This window comes from Zingiber officinale, chromosome 8A (assembly GCF_018446385.1).
Source record: "Zingiber officinale cultivar Zhangliang chromosome 8A, Zo_v1.1, whole genome shotgun sequence".
In the NCBI taxonomy this organism is placed as follows: Eukaryota; Viridiplantae; Streptophyta; class Magnoliopsida; order Zingiberales; family Zingiberaceae; genus Zingiber; species Zingiber officinale.
Genome location: NC_056000.1, coordinates 40,566,928 through 40,588,287, shown reverse-complemented (window position 1 = coordinate 40,588,287; position 21,360 = coordinate 40,566,928). Strand labels below are relative to the sequence as shown.

Below are 21,360 nucleotides of genomic sequence, written 5' to 3'. Positions count from 1 at the left end.
TTTGATGTTTGACAAAACTCATAATCAAGTTAGGTTAACCCGATAACCTAACTTAGGTCCAATGTTCTTTCCTTGAACATTCTCTGGACATTCTCCCCTTAGGTTAACCCGATAACCTAACTTGGGTTCTCCAATAATTCTTCCCCTTTTTGACACACATCAAAAAGAATTCCAATGTTCTTCCTCGAATATTCCTTGACATTCTTCCCCTAGCTTAGGTTAACCCGATAACCTAACTTGGGTTCTCTAATAATTCTCCAATGAGCACTCTCCCCTTTTTGACACACATCAAAAAGAAAAAGGAGGGTATCAAGGTCAAAAGTTTCTTCCTAATGAAAGTCCCATACCTTTCATAGGAACTCTTAATTTCCCCCTTGATACTAAACTCAACAATCAACTTAGTGACAATCCCATATCACTAATCCTCAAGAGTCTTAAGGAGTAAAAACTCCCCCTAAAAGTCAACTCCCCCTTGACAATTAGTTAAGACTCCCCCTAAAGGTCAACTCCCCCTTGACCATTGCACCAACAATGTCTTGGAGAGTTTCAAACCTTTAGAAACCCGAATCTCAACTCTCACAGCTGAAATTTCAGACCACAGTCGAATTTCAGCAAATTCAGCACGCCTGATCGGTCACCGGACCGATCAGAATCCCTCTGGATCGGTCCCCAGACCGATCCAGGCTTCCCTGGATCGGTCCAGTGACCGATCCAGCCTCTGAAATCAGAGATTTCTGATTTTTCTCCCCGGGAGAAATTCAGAAACTCACAGAAAATTACAGAAAATTTCAAAAATCATAAAATTTTGAGGATACATTCCTCATAGCATATACTATCAAGGAAAAATAATTTTCTATGAAAATAACTTCCATTTTCAAATCTTGATACAAAGTTCAAAAGACTTTGAAATAGTTCAAAGTTAAGTCATCTTTGTATCATCTTGCTCAATGATGAATGCTATCACTAGAAAAGCTTCATCAAGGTTTTCCAAATCAATTTTAAAATGATTTTAAACCTTTTAATTTAGGACCATAATCTTAGGGCTAAATGTACATGACTTGTACATAAGCTTTCCCTATGATCCCCAATTTCTTGAATTAGGCTCATCTACGTACAAGAACTATGCACCTTGATCCTAACTCATGATCCTAATATCTCACACACATCTAAAGTGTATCAAACACATCCAAGTCAATTTTGATGTGAGATATGGGTTTAGGTTATCTTAGGCTAAGTTCTCATGCATTTGCTAAACTACACTTTGATCTCAATATCAAAATGTGTTTTTATCCTTAAATCAAATTCATTGATTATTAATGCAAGAGATGATGACATGACATGAAATAATATCATAAATAAAAGCATGTGCCAATGTCATGATGTCATGGCATAAAGTATGAAACTTAACTAAAGCATGACATATAAATAACCTAAGCATTATCATGACATTTCAAATGATCATAAATTAAATATGATGTCATGACATGGCATATGGCAAACAATCATGGTAAGTTAGCACAAATGAAATACCTAGATTACCTATCTAAGTATCCTTAATCACTTAGCTAATTTAACATCTAATCCTAGATTGCCCTTATATCCCTAAGAGAAACCAAAATCCCAATTATGGTATTTCTCTAGGTTTTTCTCAAATTGTGCCACTTAAGATTAAAAATGATATTTCCACCATTAGACACATTTAACTCTTCAAGGAGTAACTAGTAATTCTATTTCATTTTCAAAGGTTAACAAAACCTTGAAAATGCTCCTTGAGTGTCAATTTCCTCAAAGTTGGGCTAACTACCCTTCTAAGCGGAGTTGACACTCTCTAACCCATCTATGAGGTAGAGAGGATGCTCCTAGGAACCCAATACCTATTTGAGCTCATTGGGTTCACTAAATATTCACTAGGGATTACTTCCCTAGCAACCCTCCTAATGACCCTCTTAGGCTTTAAAGCCTTGGTCATTTGAGACTCATCAAGATCAACTCTAGGGGTGACTCCCCTTGTGACCTTGGTGGTGGTCTTCCTAGCCCTAAGTTTTGTTCCATACTCGAATGGAACACTATGATAAGTGGGCTTGGCCACTTGGGACTTAGGTTTGTGACCCAAACCTTTCTTGTCCTTGGACATTGGTTTTTGACCCCTAGAGTCTAGAGTCAAATCCTTAAGAGCCTTTTCTAAGGAGTCAAGTCTTGACCTCAAGACTTGATTTTCCTTTTCTAATACCTCAAGTTTTGATTTGTCATTCTTTCTTGAGGTGTTCCTAGGCATATGTCTAGCTCTTTTGGGGCTTCTACCTAGGTTTTCCTTAACCTTAGAAGTGTTAATCCTAGAGTTAGCATTCCTAATAGTATCCCTATCTAGGTTGACATGCTTGGCACCTAAGCACTTGTATTGATTCCTAAGATTATCATGCTTGTTATTATCGACAAGTGCAATAAAATTCCTAGCATGCATTTTATTAGAATTGCAAAAATGAACCTTAGAGGTTACCTTAGGGTTTGCCTTAGCTCCCCCTATCGATGTGCCCGGTCTCTTGCCCTTGTGAGGTTGCCTCCCCCTCGGACAATGGCTCCTATAGTGTCCCCTTTGCTTGCATTGGAAGCACACGATGTGCTCCTTGCCCTTGTGTTTCGGGACTCCGGCTTCCTTGACCTTTGGCGCCGGTGGAGTCTTTCTTACCCTCTTCGGACACTTACTCTTGTAATGTCTATGTTCCCTACACTCAAAGCACATAATGTGTAATTTAATTGAACTTAAATTGCTTGAGTTACCTAGGGTTGAGGGTGGATGCGAGCTCTCTTTTTCATCCCTTTCGGAGGTAGAATCTTCTTCTTCTTGCTCCGAACTTGAAGAAGAACTCTCCTCCTCTTCGTCCTTAGATGTTGAGTAACCCTCAACTTCTAATTCCTCTCCTCCATGATGTGAGCTACTTGATGACTCACTTGTCTCCTCTTCATGATTTTAATTGGAGCTCTCCTCATGGTACTTGGCCAAGTTATCCCATAATTCCTTGGCATTGTTGTAACCTATCTTACACACGATGTTAGTAGGCAATGAAAATTCAATTATTCTCGTTACCTCTTCGTTGATTTCGGATTTGTGAATTTGTTCTTTGGTCCACTCCTTCTTCTCAAGAGGTTTTCCTTCCTTATCCACCGGAGGAGTAAAACCTTCTTGTACACAAAACCAATTCATTATGTTAGTCATAAGAAAGTACTTCATCCTTACCTTCCAATACGCGAAGTCACCGTATTCGTAGAAGGGTGGAATGGTGACATCTTCTCCGAGTAGATCCATCCTCTAGCTCGTGCTCCCCGGGTGTTAATCCGATGAAGAGCAAACCTTGCTCTGATACCACTTGTTAGGATCCTTTGTACGGCTAGAGAGGGGGTGACGACCCCAATTGCTCGCGTTTCTTTCTACAAACTAGGGTTAGCGCAACGGAAAATGCTGAAAGAAAACAGGAGAAGAAATCAAACCTCAACGCAAGGATGTAACGAGGTTCGAGATGATACTACTCCTCGCGTGTCCGTAAGGTGGACGAAGCCTATCAATCCGGCTTGGATGAGTCCCGGAAAACCGGCTAAATCAAACTCCTTCCGGGTGGAGAAACCTCGCCACAATGTCTTGCAACAAAAAGATAAACAGGAGTATACAGCAAGAAACTAAGTACAATACAAGAATGTAATAACCTAGCTTGCCTTCTTGTCGGCTGGATGAAGCAGTAATCAGTCGAAAAAGTATAGGAAGCTCACGCGAAGCTTTGGAGGAGCTCAACAAAGCTCAAGCACAAGCAGGATCAGAAGAAGGAGAAGAAGAAGTAGCACCAAAGCCTTGATCTCCTTTTATAACTGCGAACCTGCACAGCAAAGATGAAGCCAGCGGAGAAGACGGAGCGACCCGTTGTGACTCAACGGTCGAATGCGGACCAATCAGGTTCCACTCGATCGGTCCAGACCTTCGATCGGTCCCGGGACCGATCAGGGCCTGATCGGTCCCTAGACCGATCAGATTGCTCCACGTAAGTTGCCCAACTTTGCGTTTCTGATCGGCATGGACCGATCGGCCACAATGATCGGTCCACGCACCGATCCCACCTCTCGGTGCGTCTCGACGGTCGTGGAGACCGATCAGCTATGCCGATCGGTCTCGCCGTCGATCAGCTGCTTTGCCTTGTTATCGATCGGTCACCGCACCGATCAGATATACAACGATCACCGGATCGGTCTGCAGACGATCCGAGCTTGGTTTTTGCCCAAACCAAGTCCCAAGTCTCCCAAACCAACATCCGGTCAATCTTGACTGTTGGTACATCATACTTAGCATCCGGTCACTCCCTTGACCTGCTAAGACTCTCCACCAAGTGTCCGGTCAATCCTTGACCCACTTGGACTTTTCTCTTCGTGTCAAGTATCCGGTCACTCCCTCGACCTACTTGACCTTCTCAACACCATGTCCGATCATCCTCGATCCATCCGGATTTTTCTGCTCGGCTTCACTCACGTGACTTTCACCGCTTCACTCACCATGATTTCCACACCGCCCAATCCTTCCCACTTAGACTTCTCCACACCAGATTTCCAACCGCCCTAAATCCATCTGGACTTTCCCTTGCCCCGCTTCACTCACTAGGACTTTCCACACTGCCTAACATCCCAGTTAGGACTTTCCCACTGCCTGGCTTCATTACCAGGACTTTCCAACTGCCTAAAATCCCAGTTAGGACTTTCCCACTGCCTGGCTTCACTCACCAGGACTTTCCACCTGCCTAACATCCTAGTTAGGACTTTCCCTCGTGCCAAGCTCCCTGCTTGGACTTTTCCCGTGCCAAGCTCCCTGCTTGGACTTCTCCAGTGCCAAGTCTCCATACTTGGACTTTTCGCGTGCCAAGCTCCCTGCTTGGACTTTTCCAGTGCCAAGTCTCCATACTTGGACTTTTCAGGTCAACCAGGTCAACCTTGACCTAGGGTTGTACCAATAATCTCCCAACCATCTATTCTTGTCTCACATCAAGAATAGAACTCTCTCACGAGTGTCAAACATGCAACTCAACTAGGTTAACCTTGACCTAAGGTTGCACCGACAATCTTCCCAAGTCAAACATCAAAATACAACTCGAGTCAAGTCACCTCGAGTCGGGTCAACCAGGTCAACCTTGACCTAGGGTTGCACCAACAATCTTCCCAAGTCAAACATCAAAATACAACTCGAGTCAAGTCACCTCGAGTCGGGTCAACCAGGTCAACCTTGACCTAGGGTTGCACCAACAATCTCCCCCTTTTTGATGTTTGACAAAACTCATAATCAAGTTAGGTTAACCCGATAACCTAACTTAGGTCCAATGTTCTTTCCTTGAACATTCTCTGGACATTCTCCCCTTAGGTTAACGCGATAACCTAACTTGGGTTCTCCAATAATTCTCCCCCTTTTTGACACACATCAAAAAGAATTCCAATGTTCTTCCTCGAACATTCCTTGACATTCTTCCCCTAGCTTAGGTTAACCCGATAACCTAACTTGGGTTCTCCAATAATTCTCCAATGAACACTCTCCCCTTTTTGACACACATCAAAAAGAAAAAGGAGGGTATCAAGGTCAAGAGTTTCTTCCTAATGAAAGTCCCATACCTTTCATAGGAACTCTTAATTTCCCCCTTGATACTAAACTCAACAATCAACTTAGTGACAATCCCATATCACTAATCCTCAAGAGTCTTAAGGAGTAAAAACTCCCCTTAAAAGTCAACTCCCCCTTGACAATTAGTTAGGACTCCCCCTAAAGGTCAACTCCCCCTTGACCATTGCACCAACAATGTCTTGGAGAGTTTCAAACCTTTAGAAACCCGAATCTCAACTCCCACAGCTGAAATTTCAGACCACAGTCGAATTTCAGCAAATTCAGCACGCCTGATCGGTCACCGGACCGATCAGAATCCCTCTGGATCGGTCCCCAGACCGATCCAGCCTTCCCTGGATCGGTCCAGTGACCGATCCAGCCTCTGAAATCAGAGATTTCTGATTTTTCTCCCCGGGAGAAATTCAGAAACTCACAGAAAATTACAGAAAATTTCAAAAATCATAAAATTTTGAGGATACATTCCTCATAGCATATACTATCAAGGAAAAATAATTTTCTATGAAAATAACTTCCATTTTCAAATCTTGATACAAAGTTCAAAAGACTTTGAAATAGTTCAAAGTTAAGTCATCTTTGTATCATCTTGCTCAATGATGAATGCTATCACTAGAAAAGCTTCATCAAGGTTTTCCAAATCAATTTTAAAATGATTTTAAACCTTTTAATTTAGGACCATAATCTTAGGGCTAAATGTACATGACTTGTACATAAGCTTTCCCTATGATCCCCAATTTCTTGAATTAGGCTCATCTACGTACAAGAACTATGCACCTTGATCCTAACTCATGATCCTAATATCTCACACACATCTAAAGTGTATCAAACACATCCAAGTCAATTTTGATGTGAGATATGGGTTTAGGTTATCTTAGGCTAAGTTCTCATGCATTTGCTAAACTACACTTTGATCTCAATATCAAAATGTGTTTTTATCCTTAAATCAAATTCATTGATTATTAATGCAAGAGATGATGACATGGCATGAAATAATATCATAAATAAAAGTATGTGCCAATGTCATGATGTCATGACATAAAGTATGAAACTTAACTAAAGCATGACATATAAATAACCTAAGCATTATCATGACATTTCAAATGATCATAAATTAAATATGATGTCATGACATGACATATGGCAAACAATCATGGTAAGTTAGCACAAATGAAATACCTAGATTACCTATCTAAGTATCCTTAATCACTTAGCTAATTTAACATCTAATCCTAGATTGCCCTTATATCCCTAAGAGAAACCAAAATCCCAATTATGGTATTTCTCTAGGTTTTCCTCAAATTGTGCCACTTAAGATTAAAAATGATATTTCCACCATTAGGCACATTTAACTCTTCAAGGAGTAACTAGTAATTCTATTTCATTTTCAAAGGTTAACAAAACCTTGAAAATGCTCCTTGAGTGTCAATTTCCTCAAAGTTGGGCTAACTATCCTTCTAAGCGGAGTTGACACTCTCTAACCCATCTATGAGGTAGAGAGGATGCTCCTAGGAACCCAATACCTATTTGAGCTCATTGGGTTCACTAAATATTCACTAGGGATTACTTCCCTAGCAACCCTCCTAATGACCCTCTTAGGCTTTAAAGCCTTGGTCATTTGAGACTCATCAAGATCAACTCTAGGGGTGACTCCCCTTGTGACCTTGGTGGTGGTCTTCCTAGCCCTAGGTTTTGTTCCATACTCGAATGGAACACTATGATAAGTGGGCTTGGCCACTTGGGACTTAGGTTTGTGACCCAAACCTTTCTTGTCCTTGGACATTGGTTTTTGACCCCTAGAGTCTAGAGTCAAATCCTTAAGAGCCTTTTCTAAGGAGTCAAGTCTTGACCTCAAGACTTGATTTTCCTTTTCTAATACCTCAAGTTTTGATTTGTCATTCTTTCTTGAGGTGTTCCTAGGCATATGTCTAGCTCTTTTGGGGCTTCTACCTAGGTTTTCCTTAACCTTAGAAGTGTTAATCCTAGAGTTAGCATTCCTAATAGTATCCCTATCTAGGTTGACATGCTTGGCACCTAAGCACTTGTATTGATTCCTAAGATTATCATGCTTGTTATTATCGACAAGTGCAATAAAATTCCTAGCATGCATTTTATTAGAATTGCAAAAATGAACCTTAGAGGTTACCTTAGGGTTTGCCTTAGCTCCCCTATCGATGTGCCCGGTCTCTTGCCCTTGTGAGGTTGCCTCCCCCTCGGACAATGGCTCCTATAGTGTCCCCTTTGCTTGCATTGGAAGCACACGATGTGCTCCTTGCCCTTGTGTTTCGGGACTCCGGCTTCCTTGACCTTTGGCGCCGGTGGAGTCTTTCTTACCCTCTTCGGACACTTACTCTTGTAATATCTATGTTCCCTACACTCAAAGCACATAATGTGTAATTTAATTGAACTTAAATTGCTTGAGTTACCTAGGGTTGAGGGTGGATGCGAGCTCTCTTTTTCATCCCTTTCGGAGGTAGAATCTTCTTCTTCTTGCTCCGAACTTGAAGAAGAACTCTCCTCCTCTTCGTCCTTAGATGTTGAGTAACCCTCAACTTCTAATTCCTCTCCTTCATGATGTGAGCTACTTGATGACTCACTTGTCTCCTCTTCATGATTTGAAGTGGAGCTCTCCTCATGGTACTTGGCCAAGTTATCCCATAATTCCTTGGCATTGTTGTAACCTATCTTACACAAGATGTTAGTAGGCAATGAAAATTCAATTATTCTCGTTACCTCTTCGTTGATTTCGGATTTGTGAATTTGTTCTTTGGTCCACTCCTTCTTCTCAAGAGGTTTTCCTTCCTTTTCCACCGGAGGAGTAAAACCTTCTTGTACACAAAACCAATTCATTATGTTAGTCATAAGAAAGTACTTCATCCTTACCTTCCAATACGCGAAGTCACCGCATTCGTAGAAGGGTGGAATGGTGACATCTTCTCCGAGTAGATCCATCCTCTAGCTCGTGTCCCCGGGTGTTAATCCGATGAAGAGCAAACCTTGCTCTGATACCACTTGTTAGGATCCTTTGTACGGCTAGAGAGGGGGGTGTGAATAGCCGACCCCAATTGCTCGCGTTTCTTTCTACAAACTAGGGTTAGCGCAGCGGAAACTAAATGCAGAAAGAAAACAGGAGAAGAAATCAAACCTCAACGCAAGGATGTAACGAGGTTCGGAGATGATACTCCTACTCCTCGGCGTGTCCGTAAGGTGGACGAAGCCTATCAATCCGTCGGTGGATGAGTCCCCGGGAAAATCGGCTAAATCAAACTCCTTCTGGGTGGAGAAACCTCGCCACAATGTCTTGCAACAGCAAGATAAACAGGAGTACCAGAATACAGCAAGAAACTAAGTACAATACAAGAATGTAATAACCCTAGCTTGCCTTCTTGTCGGCTGGATGAAGCAGCAACTCCCAGCCGGAAGCTCACGCGAAGCTTTGGAGGAGCTCAACAAAGCTCAAGCACAAGAAGGACAGGAAGAAGGAGAAGAAGAAGTAGCACCAAAGCCTTGATCTCCTTTTATAACTGCGAACACGCAAAAGCGGCGGAGAAGGCGGGCGACCGTTGTGACTCAGCGGTGAATGCGGACCGATCGGTTCCACCGATCGGTCCAGATCTTCGATCGGTGCGGGACCGATCAGCCTCGGCTGATTGGTCCCTAGACCGATCAGATTGCTCCGTAAAGTTGCCCAACTGTTTCTGATCGATGCCTGCGGACCGATCAGCCCGGATCGGTCCGCGATCCCACCTCTCTCGTCCTCGATCGGTCGTGAGACCGATCAGCTTCATCTTGATCGGTCCCGGGACCGATCAGCTTAAGCGCTTTGCCTTCGTTTGTTATCGATCGGTCACCGCATCGATCAGATAACCCACAGATCGCTGATCGATCCAGAGCTTGGTTTTGCCCAAACCAAGTCCCAAGTCTCCCAAACCAACATCCGGTCAACCTTGACTGTTGGTACATCATACTTAGCATCCGGTCACTCCTTGACCTGCTAAGACTCTCCACCAAGTGTCCGGTCAATCCTTTGACCCACTTGGACTTTCTCTTCGTGTCAAGTATCCGTCACTCCCTCGACCTACTTGACCTTCTCAACACCGATGTCCGATCATCCTTGATCCATCCGGATTTTTCTTGCTGGCTTCACTCACTGGGACTTTCACCGGCTTCACTCACCATGATTTCCACACCGCCTAACATCCCGATTAGGACTTTCTACGCTCGGCTTCACTCACTGGACTTTCCAACCGCCTAACATCCCAGTTAGGACTTTCCCACCGCCTCGCTTCACTCACTAGGACTTTCCACACCGCCTAACATCCAGCTTAGGACTTTCCCACCGCCGCTTCATTACTGTGACTTTCCAACCGCCAAAATCCCGCTTAGACTTTCCCACCGCCGGCTTCACTCACCAGGGACTTTCCACCGCCTAACATCCTAGTTAGGACTTTCCTCGTGCCAAGCTCCCTCTTTGACTTTTCCGTGCCAAGCTCCCTGCTTGGACTTCTCCAGTGCCAAGTCTCCATACTTGGACTTTTCGCGTGCCAAGCTCCCTGCTTGGACTTTTCCAATGCCAAGTCTCCATACTTGGACTTTTCAGGTCAACCAGGTCAACCTTGACCTAGGGTTGTACCAATAATCTCCCAACCATCTATTCTTGTCTCACATCAAGAATAGAACTCTCTCACGAGTGTCAAACATGCAACTCAACTAGGTTAACCTTGACCTAAGGTTGCACCGACAATCTTCCCAAGTCAAACATCAAAATACAACTCGAGTCAAGTCACCTCGAGTCGGGTCAACCAGGTCAACCTTGACCTAGGGTTGCACCAACAATCTTCCCAAGTCAAACATCAAAATACAACTCGAGTCAAGTCACCTCGAGTCGGGTCAACCAGGTCAACCTTGACCTAGGGTTGCACCAACATTTTCTTCCTTGGTGTGGCCGGCTTCTTCAAAGTCTCTCCTCTCCTTGGTGTGGCCGGACCTCTCATCTTTCTTGGAGATCAAGTGGTGGCCGGATCTTAGCTTGGAGAAGAAGGAGAGAAAGCTTACATCCCTTGGAGCTTGGTTGGTGAAAAAGTTCTTCATTTTTTGGAAGTTTTGTGCTTGGCCGAAACTTGAAGGAAGGAGAAGAAGGCGCTAGGTGGTTCTCGTCTCGGAAGATCGTTGCCCACACAATGTCCGAGATTAGAAGAGGAATACGGTAGAAGATCAAGAGGTCATTATTCACAAAGAAAGGTATAACTAATAATTATTTTCCGCATCATGTTAGTTTTGTTTCTTTGTAAAAATACCAAATACAAGAGGCATGCGATTCTAATTTTTCGAATTAGTTTTCGAAGTTGTGTTCTTTTGTTTTTTTTTCTTTTCCTTGTGATTTGATTGTTCTTAGTGGTTAACCTAGGGTTACTATGGGAAAGTTAAATATTTAATTTCCTTAAAAGGCTTTGTCTAGTCGGTGGTGGTTGCTCCCATATCCAAGAAGGCCATGTACCTCGCCATGCAGTACTGGAAGCCAATTTTGGAAATAGATATTTAATTGTCTTCGTGACGTAGGTGATTTGGATCGAACGTGTTAAGTTCCGCAGGAAATCCAAGTCTAAACCTAAAAGAACAAATAAATTAAACTTAGGATCAAACGTGTTAAGTTCCGCAGGTGATCCAAGTTTAATTTAAAAGAACACATGGTAGCTAGGAAAAGGTTCAGACCTTTGTACAAAATTTTTGTAAAGTGGAACCATTAGGTTCTTCGAGTAGCAACCAACAGGATCGAGGGGCAGGAAAGTCCTGGTGGGTCAAGGATTAGATGACATCAAGAGGATAGACTTGAGGGGACGGTTCAGTAGAACCCAAAAATAAAACCATGAAGGCTTATGCCTAAAGTGGACAATATCATATTATTATAATAATATCTAAATTTTTTTGGTTCTAACAAAGTCTTGATAGATTGAATTCAATTGGATATCGGACAAAATGAGAATTCAGCCTTAGTAAGGCTAAAACATAAATATTAGTCAATTAATTGGGTGAATCAATTGATTGATGGACTCTAAACCTCGAAATTAGGATTTGAGGTGTTTTTAGAGTTTGCTACAGTAATTAGGGTTACTATTATAGTAGCTAGGCTTGCTACAGTAACTAGAGTTTATTGCAAATGCTAAACTTTGAAAATTAAGTTTTGCTATAGTAGCTTCAGCGTTTGCTATAGTAATTAAGTTTAGGGGATATCACTACAGTGTTTTATAGTGCAATCGATTGCTAGGTTCAAACAATTGACTGATGGTATTGTAGCAGTTAATAGAACGTTGCAAAATCTATTGTTTAATTTGACAAGAGGCTACCAATTAATTGTATGGTTCAACAATCGACTGATATTAGTTAAAATGTGTGGAAAGAGTCGTTCTGTATGTCTAAATGGTCGGATTTGATATGATAGTCAATTGATGAAATCTAGCAATCAATTAGTAGGCAGAAATCAACACGAGTAACAACCTTTAAAAGAGGGTTTTAGAGGTAATCGAAGGTGCTAGTTATTGGAGGTTTGAGGACGAAGTGCTATTCTGTTTCCAAACAAACAAGTGACAATTCCAAGTAACAAAAAAGTGTCCTAAACAAGATGTTATCTGTAAAGTTGTTTGTACTTTTATTTGTATTTGTATTTGTATTTATATGTTTGTTATACTTTTTACAAGAACAGGTTGTAAGCAATTTCTCTACCTCTAGAAGGTATCCGAGAAGGAGAAGGATAGTGGTGGTAAATCGCTAGGACTGAGCCTTGGATTAGTCGTTAGCATGAACACCACAACTTATTATAGGAATGTCCGAACTATTGAACTAGCATGAATATCATAAATACCTTCATTGCATTACCCTCTTTCATTACATATCAACTTTTCAAAAATCTAATTTCTAGGTCCATTAATGAGTTCACTCAAAACTTATTGATAACCTAGAGAGCTCCGATCAGACTCATTCTAAGCACTATAGGTTTATAAAATGCCCCAGAGTGTATTTGTATCTAAAGATACCAGTTTGAAGTCATTAACAGAAGTGATCAGAGGATTTTCAAAGTTTATAACATTATGACAATTGACACATATACATAACTTATTATAAGAATGTCAGAACTAAGCGTGATCACCATAAATACCTTCACTATACTACTCTCTTATATTACATGTCAATTTTTCAAAATTTCAAATCCCCTAGATTAAAACTCATTAATGAACCTTGAGAGTTCTCATTGGATCCATTCCAACTTTTGTGGATTTCTCTAGTGCTCTAAAGTCGAAATATGTTATTTTTTATTATTTTTAAAAAATTAACACTACAACGGTGCTGATGTTTAAGTTGTGATATTGATTTTTAAGGTGTAGGATTTAGGATTTATAGTTTACCATAGCGATATAGGTATTTAAGTTGTGATACTTATTTTTAAAAATCAGTATTTAAATATTTTAAAATATATTTATTTAATATAATATAATTTTAAGATGATTGAGTGTACTGTGAGATTCATAAATAATGAGTGTTAATGTTAAAAAGAATGTAAGTAAAAGAGATATGTTGTTATAATGAATATATGATAGTTGATTCATACTTTTTGATAAGATGATGAATATTAGATGATGTATTAAGGATGGAGGAGGATGGAGGAGGAGGAGGAGGAGGAGGTTTTTTTTTTTTTTTTTTTTTTACAATAATTAGAAGAGGTTCATTATTAGAAGCTATGATCCATATTTAATTTCATTGAAAAATAATAATAATCCTAAGGCGATATTGATGGTCTTCTCATAGAGAAATTATTATTATTTTTTAAAACATCAATTATTCGAAAATAGATAATAAGATGGTTTATGCGGTTAACAACTGGTGTATGCATAATAAATAAGCGGCCGACATGATCTCAATTATGTCAGTGAGACCCGTCAGAGCCCCTAATGAGTATGGACACCCGGCGCTTAAACACTAGACCTTCACTGGATCATTCGACGCGTCATCCCGCGTAAATATCGTTGCGCTCCACGATTCATTGAGACGCTCTCGTTTTTCTCGCGCGGGACCCTTTCTAGGAATTTTTTATGCGACCCTTCTGCGCTATATACCGAAAAGCATCTATCCTTGTCGTTGCATACCGGTTTGTTGCGATCCGCTTCGTCTCCCATGGAGTTCCCCTTCGGCCACCACCACCGACGCGACAACGACGACGAGGAACAGCCCTACCCGCCTCCTGGCCATCACCACGGCCCCGGACATAGCCACGGCCACCAGCCTCCCTCCTTCTATGGCGGAGAGGAGGAAGGCCGCCGCCCCGCCTACCCTCCTGTCCAGAACGTCCCGCATCATGGTGGATCCGGCTACGGCGAGCATCAACCTCACCCTCCTCCCTCTTCCGGATACTACGGAGGAGGAACTGGATCTGGGGATGAGTACGGCCGCCCCAACTTCCCGCCTGTCCAGCACGTGGCGCACGAAGGTGGGGGCGGCTATGGCGAGCCCCGCCCTCACTCTTTCGGTCATCATGGCGGCGAGCATAACTATGACCGACCCCCATCGTACTCTTCTGGAGGCTGTCCAACCGGAGGCCATGGCGGCCGGGTGGAGGAGCCTTCGAAACTACAGCAGCCGACGGTGAGGATCTTCACCAGGGCGGATGAAAATTACTCCCTCTCCATCAGGGATGGGAAAGTGGTCCTCGTCCGTAACGATCCCAGCGATCAGTATCAGGCATGGATCCCAAACCGCAATCTAATTTTTTGCCCTCTTTTTGTTTCTCCTTTGGCATCCAGATCTTGAGCTAAATTCCTACATCTAGATCTTAGGGCTTGTCTTACTGTTTTTGCTCGCAGCACTGGATCAAAGATATGAGGTACAGCACCAAGGTGAAAGATCAAGAAGGGTTCCCAAGCTTTTGCCTCATTAACAAGGCCACCGGAGAAGCCGTGAAACACTCCATTGGAGCTACACATCCTGTAAGATTGCATCTCGAATAATTTTCTTCTCCTAGACGCTATTTTGGGCGAGATAATTTCTTCTTTTAATCTTTGAAGACAATCTATTTATCTTTTGTTCCCCCAAACTGAGATCCGTTGCAGGTTCGGCTTGTTCCATACAATCCTGACTACCTCGATGAGTCCGTGCTGTGGGCCGAGAGCGGGGATACAGGCAACGGCTTCCGCTGCATAAGAATGATAAACAACATTGGGCTGAACTTCGACGCTTTCCATGGCGACAAGGACCATGGCGGAGTCCGAGATGGAACCACCGTTGTGCTTTGGGAGTGGCTCAAGGGTCATAACCAGCAGTGGAAGATTGTTCCCTACTGTAAGTATTTGGATGCATATACTTTTTCCTATTTCTACGCGTTGCTAAAGACATTCGAATGCAGAAAACCCAATAACAAAACTAAGAAAATCCGAAAAAAGGGGAATATTTCTTAGATCAAATTTCCATTCGTGAGGAGAAACAGAGTAAAGATGGGTGTAACATGGTAGAGAAGTGAGGACGACTGAAATTTCATGAGTCAGCCATTCGTTCTTGCTTGCGGCTCCACCTAAAACATTTTAATTCATAAAATACTGAATCCTCTACTTATTGCAATGCAGGAGAAATGGGATTTTTCAGCATCAGTTTGACGTTATGTTTCATCATGGTCTCTCTTGTCGCACTGAAAAAGTCGGTTTGCACAATAAGGTAGGATTGCGTCGAGTGGAGCTGGCTTTTCCCTCTTTACGCTAGTGTGCTTGTGTGGGATTGCAACTAGTGTGTTATTTGCTGTAGCTTGCGCCTTGATGTTGATGCCACCGGAAAGACATTGTTCTGGTCCGGATTACGATATGTGTATGCTTTGTGTAGAAATAAAGAATGTGTGTTGTTCTGTATTCATTACTTGCGCTGATAAAATTAAATATGGTGGTGGATATATGGAGGGAGGAGAAGAGAATGATGCTAGGCTTTTTGGACTCACAGCGAAGAGTTTAGAAAGTAGGCAACCAAATAGGGAGGAGAGGAATCTGCAGCGTCCGAGTTGTTTAATCTGAGATCCCAATCTAGGTGGATGGAGGAGCCTAACATACAATGAAATCATAGTTAAAAGATGTTGATCTTAAATGTTAGGTAGAATATTTTCCAATTCGAAGTGAAGTTGTCGATTCAAGGATCAAAGTACGTAATAGCTATTGGTGGTATTGATGTTTGGATAAAGATTTCAAGTTAGATGTTTTTGCTGTTGGAATTTCTCTCAATTAATGAGACTTGTTTAACATATTTGGTTTAGTTAGCTAGTTGATAAGTGGTTCGAACCAGTGGAGCCATAGTATGACAAACTTGATCATATTCCTTTTAAATTCTTATACCCCTTTGGTTGTCAAGAGACTCCTTCGGGGGATTAATGCATCCCTTCGACTGGTAGATGTATTCTTCTGGTGGTAGATGCTCCCCTTTACATCGTAGATATATTTTTTTGGATGATTGTTGTGTCCCTTCTAGCATCGACATTATCTATTATTATTCATTGAATTTTCTATATGGATGGTGACACACCCTTTAGCGTCATTTTATCCTTTGGATAAGAGAATTAAGGTGGGTGATAAACCTTCTTTTCTTAAGAGAATTATGGTCATAGGTACAAAGTTTGAGTCTCCATAAACTCTTTAAAGTCATAGCTGATAACGAAAAGTGAAATAGTCACTTTGGCGGTTCCTTTAAGGTGACTTCATTATCTAAAAGGGTGATAAATTATGGAGAAGTTCATTCAGTAACAATAGCATATGTAAAAAATATGTAAAAATTAGTTGAGGCACCTAGCAGATCATTTCCTATCGGTTGGGAATTGACCTCAGATCCATGAACAATAACACTCTTCTGCAATACTGTGCCAGCTCGTGGGACACTTTAAAATCTTGGTTAGAGCTCCGTAGAGAAGAGAGGGAGAGAGAAACGGAGACTCATACATTAAATAATGTGATTCCTTAGAGTATCTCATACCATTATTCTCACATCTTCCATGGACCTTGGGGGATTCCTTAAGTGCATACCACTATATTCTCATATCTTCCCTGGACCTTGGGATTCCTTAAGTATCTCATACCAGTATACAACAGATCTTCCATGGACCTTGAGTTATCATGTTATATACATAATTCCGTCCACACTAAACTCACAAATGAAATACTATGTAAGGTCTAACTTAAATCTATTACCCAAACATCAATGCCTATGGTCACATTAGACACAATACGGTCGTTAGAATACTGGCGCAAAGCTGCCACAATGGTTTGTTTTTTTGTCATGGAATGTGGTTGGTATTAACATCCATAGGCCACGGAACATCCTACTGGTCCTCTTGGAGTACTCGCTAGCCCTTGAGCAACGATACATTTACCCTTCTTGCGGTACACGTTTCACCCTTGCCATTGCATCATTGTTAAATGACTTCCATGCTATTTTACTGTATATATCCTGTCTGAAAAATGAAGACGTCTTGACTTATCGATATTATACTGCTATTATTGATGGTTAGGAGGGTGGCGGGGCTTCGATCCGACGGCATTGCTTGCTGTTATTGGTGGTTATGAGGATGGCGAGGCTTCCATCCTATGAGAAAGAATATTAAAAGAAAACGGATTAGAATGACGGCCAGGGAAATCCCGGACAAGACCATTCCGACGCTCAAATCAATATTTGGTGAAGAAAATAATCGTTGGAAATTAGGATTTGAAAAGTTTATGTGCGGCATACCTTTGTTCCTGAGAGTCGACTACCTTTTATAGGATTATAACTGTTCGCCACATTTTTCCCATGTCTCCTCGTTTTCCATCATCATAGTCATGTTCCCTGAAATAAATGACCATTACAATCTATTAATGTTGGAGTAAATAATTATGTTTTCTGTCTTTCTCACAATAGCAGTTGCATTAAAAGAATAATACTTTGTTGCTTTAATTCTTGACAGTTGGAGCTGTTTTAGCTTAGTTTGAGGAAGTAGGAAATGTAAATCGTCAAGAGTCAGGACTTAGGGAGTTGCCTGGAGCCAGGAGTTGAGTGTTGATGAGTAATCGAGAGCCGAAAGTCGGGGAGTAGCCGAGAGTCGGGAGTCGGGAGTCGGCCCTTATTGACACACCTATCATCCTGGCTCAATTATTGACCCTCTTGGCTACGTGGCCCTTGGGAAATACTCCTGTATCACCAATCCCCCTTTTAAGTCTAGTCGAAAGAAGTGAGAGTCCGACTGACTGGAATGCAACATTATATAATCAAGTTTTAGTTTGGTTCATTGTATATGTGGATAAGAAGAAAATCTTTAGCACATCTTTAATGAGATTCCCACTTTAAATATTGATACACCTCTTAAATGCCCGACATGCCTTGTCAACCTTAACCTTTCAATCCCAAAGAATACTCTTATCTCTAAGATTATATTAAATTAATGTGATGTGACTTTTGGCGAAGAGAAATGACCGCCTATCTCAAGCATAATGATTATTCTCTTCTCGTAGTGCGAGCTTTATCAAATGCTAATAATATATCCCTTCTTCCCTAATTTTGATCCAAGGGTTTTGATTGAACGCTACCTTGTATAAGTATGATGGAAGGGCCCTTATCACTTTATGCAACCCTGTTCTCGTGTCCGCTGACCTTTGTCTTTGCTCCCGCTTCAAGTTCCTTGCATTTCCATATCAGAGTAAGTTCCTAGCTTTTTCCATTGTTTGAACGCTCACTAATATGCCTTTGGTTCTCTATTATTGCTTTAGCCTTGATCTTTGTGATGGCGGCAAGGTCTTCCTCCTCGTCCATTCCTTGGCACCAATCCATAGAGTCTAGTTTTAGTAGTGCCTCCTTAGTTTACCTAAGGTCCATCTATGAGATTTCGGATAACCACGTCCTGGTACTTCATAATGACAATGATCGTCTTGATCACCCACCTTTGGGATGCATCACCTTCTTCTGCAGTCACATGATAAGAGGATTACACTTTTCCATTCATCCCTTTTTCTCTGAAGTATCATAATATTTCTGCATTCCTTTGTCCCAAATAGAACCTAACTCCTTCTGCATCTTGATCGGGATAGTTATTTTGTTCTGTTTATATTACATACCTTTGAGTGCTTACCTTTTTCATTGTTTCTTTTACCCCAAGAAGATAGAAGAAGGGGTATTTCTTTCTCCTCCTATGGGTTATGGTCTGCTCAAAACCTTCCCACTTCTCACAAAGGGTAGAAAGCTCAAATTTTCTTCGTTCGACCTCTCGTTCTAGTGTCTTGGCTGAGCTGGTGGCAATGAAATTTACTTGCACTTCCCTGTATAAAAGACAATCACTTGATTCGAGACTATTTCCATGCTTCTGAGCAACTTTAAGATATGAAGTTTGACAATACTTCTATACTCGAGGAGGGGTTGCTTCATATGCTTGGGCTGAGCCCTCTTCTAACTCCTCTTCGACTATCTTTTAGTACCATCTTATCCTTTTCTTTGAATCTTATTTTCTAATTGAAAATACTTCTTTTATTGTAGCCATCACCTTGCTGAAGGCTGCCTTCGATAGCACCCTCAGAATGACTGATGCTAAATTGGAGCCACGAGGTGTCGAGATTGTTGATTTGATCAAGACGGAGATCCCTGCAGATGCTGTGCCTGCCCCAACACCCGTCACAATAATCATCCCTCTCTTAGCTCTGGTGGAAGCTACTCCAACAACCCCCGAAGGGGAAATATCTTTGGCCACAACCACTCTACAAGATGTGATTCCCACTCCTGCCATCCCAGTCCAGTACTATCCGAAGAGTTTGAGACTCCTCTTTGCATAACTTGGAAGAGGCGTCGCTCCCCTATGATCACTCACCAATCTCTCCACCAGTTCAAGCCATGCCATCCTCTCATTCGTAGAATTCTCGAGTTGAGATTCTACCATCAGGTCCTATGATCTTGGTGATACAACCGAGGCTTGCCCATACGAGAACCTCTATAGGCGTCCGTACTTCATCTGTTGGGTTCCGAGCGCAGTGAAAGATATATATTGAAACATGGATCTTTCGTGGTACATATAGTTTTACACAAAATAATATAAAAATATACCTCGAGTTCTCGATAGGTGTGAATAATATCACAAATAGATAAGACAGATAATAGCCCCACATGTGACTCCTCTAGTGGTATCCACGCGCACTAAATCACGAACTTGACACGATCTATTAGGTGCTAGCCTCTTGAATCGACAAAGCCTTGGAAGCACTATGATCTCTTCCGAACGAAGAAGAAGTTGACGAGAGAAGTTCGGAGAGAATCAATTCATCACTTGCATCTTTCCGAGGATGACTACTTATAACCTCCAAGGAATATGAAGAGTTAAGTTTTCAATAAATTCATCATTTATGATCTTCATTAATTAGGAAGATGAAGAGTTATAGGCTCCATAAATTCTTCATTTATAACATTCATTATGATAACTCTTTAAATTCTTCATCAATTATCATTATGATGACTCTTCGAATTCTCCATTAATCATCATGATTATGGCTATTTGAATTCTCTCTTCTTTGTATCAAATAAATTTATATTTGATCTTGATCTCGACTAGCTTCCGATACCATTGTTCATGTCTACGTGCTATGCGTGCGACCCTCTAGGTTTTATACACGAAGACAGTGTAAATCCATACACAGACTAAGGTAACCGTTTAACAACAGGTTTTAGCCACCCAACGCGATAAAATTAATATCAGTCATAAACTATAAACCACTATGAACCGATTATTGTGTAATTCAATCTCTTCATCTAAGCCTACATTCCAATTAATTCGATACATTGTGCATCATTACCAAATTAATTGTTTTACTTGATTTCCAAGATATAATAGACTCCTCTTGAATGATAAATCATTCCTCGCATGACCATAGATTTTGAGTTACTAATATCTCTATTAAGCGGCCATGATGCTAACTCCTAATCCAAGAGAGCGATGAATCCTCTATTGACGCAACACTATTCTCTCTACGCTTTGTCATATACCTAACTACTGTATTAATCACAATCCGATTAAAGACTGCTTTTAACGACGTCAAAGCACATAACTCCATGCATAGAATAAATGAAGGTCTCAAGTCAAAAGATCAGTTACACTCGTTTATAAGAGGAATAACCAATGATGCTTAATATGTGGTTTTCTCTTGAGCAGGTCGTGTCCAGTGTACCTCTAAACTCAAGGCACCCCCAAGTACAACTTGGATATCCATCCCTCGGTCTATCTCGACCTAGTCATACTCAGCGTTGATCTAGATATCCATGCCCCCTCTAGATATCTGTTCGATGAAGGTTATTTTCAGATTAATATACCCATTAATCTGTGGGACTTTATCATTAAATATATACGTACAGAAAAGTAAATAATTAATGATAAATACTTACCTTTATTAAATAATTATCCATAAAATACATAAGGAGTGCCTTGACACATAAGTGCACACACTGACATCATCATCACTGACTGCTATTTGTTAGTACAAGAAGCATTAGATGATCAAATCTAAGTTTTGATAATGGCAATGGATTCAAAGTTAAGATTTGTTGTTGTTCTGACAAGTCTGACTAAGTATACAGGAAAGTCCTAAGTGATCTCAGGCAAGGTGAAAATCCTAGTTGAGGCTAAGCAAAAAAGTCCTAGTGGACACTAGACAGGTGGAGAGTCCTAATTGCGACTAGGCAAAGAAATCTTGGTCCATGGG

At 41.3% G+C, this 21,360-nt stretch overlaps 1 protein-coding gene across 1 annotated transcript; it reads left to right on the top strand.

Annotated features, from left to right (window-relative positions):
- The first annotated feature begins 13,748 nt into the window (after positions 1 to 13,748).
- On the top strand, positions 13,749 to 15,526 carry LOC122008591 (ricin B-like lectin R40G3). Its single transcript, XM_042564364.1, has 4 exons — positions 13,749 to 14,368; positions 14,491 to 14,613; positions 14,737 to 14,965; positions 15,247 to 15,526. Coding segments are annotated over exons 1-4 (918 nt in total). The 5' UTR covers positions 13,749 to 13,804; the 3' UTR covers positions 15,249 to 15,526.
- Positions 15,527 to 21,360: the final 5,834 nt, after the last annotated feature.

Bases quoted from the DNA above. Each gene is read 5' to 3' on its own strand.
- LOC122008591 (XM_042564364.1), top strand. From the start codon at position 13,805: ATGGAGTTCCCCTTCGGCCACCACCACCGACGCGACAACGACGACGAG. The intron at 14,369-14,490 runs GCATGGATCCCA...TTTTGCTCGCAG, and splicing joins ATCCCAGCGATCAGTATCAG to CACTGGATCAAAGATATGAG. The intron at 14,614-14,736 runs GTAAGATTGCAT...GATCCGTTGCAG, and splicing joins CCATTGGAGCTACACATCCT to GTTCGGCTTGTTCCATACAA.